At 34.7% G+C, this 5427-nt stretch overlaps 1 protein-coding gene across 1 annotated transcript; it reads right to left on the bottom strand.

Annotated features, from left to right (window-relative positions):
• Positions 1-2555: 2555 nt before the first annotated feature.
• LOC104105050 (protein TORNADO 2-like) lies at positions 2556-4217 on the bottom strand. Its single transcript, XM_009613281.4, has 2 exons — positions 3588-4217; positions 2556-2914 (listed from the first exon to the last, which is right to left on the bottom strand). Exons 1-2 carry the CDS (start codon positions 4083-4085, stop codon positions 2597-2599), a joined length of 816 nt encoding a protein of 271 aa, XP_009611576.3. The 5' UTR covers positions 4086-4217; the 3' UTR covers positions 2556-2596.
• Positions 4218-5427: the final 1210 nt, after the last annotated feature.

Raw genomic sequence — 5427 nt, forward strand, 5'->3', positions numbered from 1 at the left:
GTGCCACTCTTAATCATGTTCGGGGGTAAATTATACGATTTATTGTGCTTTGTAGAATTATGTGACACTCTTGTTTCATATCTTCTTTGACTTCTAGATTTCGATGAATATGACATTAAATGCTAGAAACCCTGATTTGGCTTATTATAATTTGATTAAAAATCTGATGGACTTTTGTGAAAATTATTGATGTGCTAAATCCGGTCGTTATTATACATAATCACAAAAATGACTCTACGACTGTTATTCTTGAGGTTTTGAATTATACATGAGTTGAAGATCATTTTTGATACTTGTTGAAATACTGGAATAATAAAGTACTTGAAGTTTATTGAATTGTTATTGGCATGAAATCCGTGATTGATATTCAATTCGGAACATTTGTTTAAACACTCTCCTTGATGTTATTTATGCTTCCTACCGCGCTTGTTAATGATATATATGTATTTGGTAAGGAAGAGTGTAAAGCACGAAGGGTGATGCCGTGCCATTTCATATACATTATCATATGAGAAAGAGTGTAAAGCACAAAGGGTGATGCCATGCCATTTCAGTTATATTATCATATGAGGAAAAGTATAAAGCACGAAGGGTGATGCCGAGCCATTCATATACATTATTAAGCACGAAGGATAATACCGTGCCATTTCATTTACATTATCATGTGAGGATGAGAGTAAAAGCACGAAGGGTGATGACGTGCCATCATTTTTATATTATCATATGTTCATGGCACGAAGGGTGTTTCCGTGCAGCCGAGGACAAGAGACATACATTATATTGTGATATCTTTTTGTTGTGCATACATTCATATCTTTATCTTGAGCTGTTTTTGTGCACCTATATTTTCTATGTGACTTGTAGTCGTTCTTCATGTGTCCTCAACTCCCAAGTGTTGCAGTGTATCCATGCCTTCTATCTATTTAACTTGCAAATATTATGTTTTTCTTCTTATTTGTTATATTTGTATCTCAGCCTTCTACCATGCTAATTAGTGAAATTCATATCCTTCCTTCCTAATTATTGTCATAATTTCTATGTTTTTTTCCAGCCTGATTCTACGGTCCATATGCACTGCTTTGTTCGTTGTTGCTTCTTGTGTGCCTCCCATGTTATTTCTTTTATTGCTATTGATATTTCTCCCACCTAGTTGGTACTGTTATATTATGCTTGGTGAGAAACAGATAAATGCACGAAGGGTGTTGCCGTGCCAATTGATTTGATCTACATATATAAATGGGATGAGAAAGAGACAAGTGCACGAATGTATTATCGTACCATTTGATGTGATATCTTGAATATATTCCTTACACCAGTAAAGTTATGAATTTGCTATTGTGATTTCTCCTAGTAATCTTTTTCTGCCTCGCATAGTTGTTTCATTGTACCCTTATCTGTTATATTGTATAATTGTTTCTATTGTTAGTATATTGCACAGGTTATAACAGTGAGTATTTTTTTTTACTAAAAATCTCCGCCACTACTTCGACGAGGTTAGACAAAATACTTACTGAGTACATGGGGTCGGTTGTACTCATACTACACTTCTGCACCTTGTGTGCAGATTTTGGATGCTGATGTTGCGGTGTATAGCGGGAGCCGGCATTAAAGATGTTTCCGCAATCCGGTCATGACTACCTCTTGTTGTTGGTAGTTTTAGAATTTTTAATCTGTTCATGTATATTTCAAACCGATGATGTATTTTATTTCATGTTAGTTTTGCAAATTCTAAATTTTAAAAGTTCATGATTTATATTACTAGTTCTCGAAAAAAATAGAAAAGTTCAGTAATTTTATTATTTATTTTTCTTGATAACCTAATTAATTAGATTGTAGTTAATTGACTTATCTAATGAGTTGAGTTATGTGTCATCATGACTGATCATATTTTGGATAGCGACGCTTCTCAAAGTTGGAATATTCGCTTTAACAAGAAAATTAAAAAATTAAATTTTGTTAGATGGGTAGAATAAACTTGTGTGTATAAAAAGTTTAGTGGGAGCACAATTATATTCTTAGTAGTTAGTTTTGATGATATGCCCCACATAGGACAATCAATCTCTCTATATTCTCTTTTCAATGGATTTTTTTTGTTTCTCGAAAACATTGAAAATATCAACTTTCGGCGCCTTCCGTAAATGATGAAGCTGTTCTTGTTCGTAATTCGTGATTCATCATTTCTCCAACACCACAAAAGTCAATTTTCACGGACCAAATAGCCAAGACATCAATCCCAATGCCTTTAGGTTAAAAAATAGTTCAACATATATGGGACAAGTTTTTAAATTTTTTCTAATTAAATTTTCACAACATGAAAAATCTTAATCTTATTTACAAACTCAATACAGAACTAATATCACCCCGTAGAAGTTTTCATATATTTCACTAGCTATTCTTCTAGTACATCAAACTTAAATAACCGGCTTGTCCATCAATAAAGACTTAATTTATGAGTTCTAACTGAATTCATTATTTAATTTGGATGACATATACTAATGCAAAAAATCCTTTAATAGTAAAAATTTAATAAGATGAAGCTAATTCTGAATTCAGTGACTCTAAGCTCCTAAATCAGTCTCTTTCTCATTAATTCAGCCTAAGTATCGGCATAACCTTGCTTGTACTTGCGGAATATTTCTTCAGTTTTGGCATTTCTAAAAGCACAGCACCCAATCAAATAAACCCAAATCAATCCAACAAGAGTTATCAGCAGAATTATATCTGCTCTCCTCCATTCTTTCTTCAAATTAGCCAACAATCCAGCTTTGCAAGAATCACAAGAGTAGCAAAGTTGTGTTTGATCATTGTTCCATTGCAAGCAATCCATATCTGCAACATTGTTTATAGGGCTAATCCAATATGTTGGGTTCACAAATGTGTAACCACATTGTGTTGGTGGCTTACAGCACCCTGACTGCAAAAAGAAAACATACGTGAAGAATGCCTAAAAAGAATTTAGTTCCAAGGCATATTACCACATGGAAAAGGATAAGATTCTTGCGTCTTTTAAGTAAAAACTTGCTTGCTTTTGTTAATTCTTGTCTATGCTTTATGTATACTTGTTTGATGTTGGAATCACTCCAGGTATAATCACAGTTGAAAAGGGTTGTCCTCTAAGAAAGAAAGCTTCCCATCATAAGAATTTATAATACTTTTCTTAATACAAGGAAAACAACAACTTCAACCCAAATCAATTTGGTGACGATTTTATGAATCCTCACTTTGATGCCTGTCTATTAAGGTCCACCTAAACTCTTAACATTACAATATTACAGAATAGACGCCTCCAAGCAAATAATACTGGACTTAAAATATACATACTAACATGACTAAGTAATATTTTGCTTCGTACACGCATAAATTAGAAGACGTAGCTACTACCTACTTTATTTTCAATCCATTCTAAGAGAGCAAAAATGGGAAACAATATTAAATCTCCATAAGATTTCGTAGCAAAAAAATAAAAAAGTTTCTTGGTAGAATTATTTTCCGTTTTCCTTTTTATACTAAACCAGGAAATCTCATGTGCTACCTTTTATATGAGTTGAAAAATCACAAAAGCATGAATTCATGCAAGAAAAACTTACCTGCAAAGGGCTAAGAGGAGCATTAAAGAAATCTTGAGCCATGCGATAACTTTGATTCAACTGAGCGCACATAGTTGTGGAGCTAAGGCAACTTCTTATTCTATCCCATTTGTAAGAACTTTGAACTCTCCTTCTAAGCCAGCCAGAATAGTCATCAAGATGGTATTCCAAATAAGCCCTACTTGGTTCCATATGGCCTGAACCTCTAATAGTGACCATGTAAATAAAAACTACCAAACATGCAAGCAAAACTATGAGAATGAGCATAGCAATGAGGTAGAAAATGAGCAGTGTTGGAATCCTCCAAAACCCTCCAATAAAACCAGCAAGAGCGACAACTAAAATGAGAACTCCTAAGATAATAACTGGCCATTGTAGAATCTTGACACAAGAGTTGTCAGTTTCCATTGCTAGCCAGATTCCAGCACCAATCACTGGAATTGACAATAGCATGGCTACAAAGTTGATGCACCCTATGACATTATTACTTAGTACCATTTTCTTTCTTGCTTGTTTTTTTTTTTGTTCTCTAAAGATTTTCAGAAAGGAATTTGAAAGATTGGGAGAGATGGATACTGGAGAAGACAAGAGAACTTGATATCTAGGGTAAGTTACTTTTTGTTCTTTACCTTGTATCCATGAAATTAGTAAAGGAAAATAATGTTTTTTTTATAAAAAAAGAAGGGTTAATTTCACCTGTCGTGACCCAAAATTTCACTCGTCGTGCTGGCGCCTATCTCAATACTAGGCAAGCCGACAACATCAATAATCGACAATTTCTCTTAAGTTTGAAAACATAATATTTAAATTCAGCGGAAAAATCTCATAAATACAGATATAAAACACTCACAAAACTCGGTGTCACTGAGTACATGAGCATCTAAATAAATACAAAGTCTGACTAATAAAAATATTATTTGAAAATATAGAACAGTACAATAACTGAAAAAAGAGAATCAAGGTGAGCGGACGCCGGGCAGCTACCTTGATAGTCTCCAACTGATAGCACTTTGAGATCTAACAGTCGTCGAGTCCGAAAGCACCTGCATCTACACACGAGGTGCGGAGTGTAGTATGAGTACAACCAACTCAATAAGTAACAAGACTAACCTCTGGGCTGAAAGTAGTGACACGCTCCACATGTACAATCCAGTATAAAAATAACAATACAGAAATGTAGGCATGCTTTCAAGTTCGACAACTAAACTCAGTACAAGTAAGATAGATCAATACTGCATGATATGAGGAATATGATATCTCAGTGGAAAACCTCGTGTACTCACGATTACTAATTACTCGGTTACTCAGTACTATATAAGGCCAATCCAGCCCAGAAAATTTATCCCCAAATGTAAATGATTAAGACAAGATCCATGTCCAGGGAATTTCATCACAAATATAAATAATTAAGGCAAGTCCATGCCCTGGGAAGTCCATCCCGAATATAAATAATCTACGCTTACTATGGGGGTTGCAGACTCCGGAGGAGCTCTTTCAGCCAAGCGTGATATAAAGCTGATATGGCCTGCTGCAGGCGGGCATCCCCGATCCATATAATGATAAAGCCTATAAGTCCTACTATAGGCGGGCAACCTCGTTCCATATAATAATAATAATAAATATAAAGACAATATGGCCTATTGCAGGCGAGAACCCCCGGTCCTATAAATATCCTCACAATGGATGAACATGACTGAGTATGATGTATACCTTTTAAAATAATTAAATTTAACAGCAACACGCCCTTTTGGATTCCAAAAATATCGACACATAGCCTAATCATGATCTTTAATACAAGTCTCAACTCAATTCCCTAAGCTTGTCACCTATCGTGTGCGTC

This window comes from Nicotiana tomentosiformis, chromosome 2, assembly GCF_000390325.3.
Source record: "Nicotiana tomentosiformis chromosome 2, ASM39032v3, whole genome shotgun sequence".
NCBI lineage: Eukaryota > Viridiplantae > Streptophyta > Magnoliopsida > Solanales > Solanaceae > Nicotiana > Nicotiana tomentosiformis.

Bases quoted from the DNA above. Each gene is read 5' to 3' on its own strand.
- LOC104105050 (XM_009613281.4), bottom strand. From the start codon at position 4,085: ATGGTACTAAGTAATAATGTCATAGGGTGCATCAACTTTGTAGCCATG. The intron at 2,915-3,587 runs GTAAGTTTTTCT...TTCTTTTTGCAG, and splicing joins CTCCTCTTAGCCCTTTGCAG to TCAGGGTGCTGTAAGCCACC.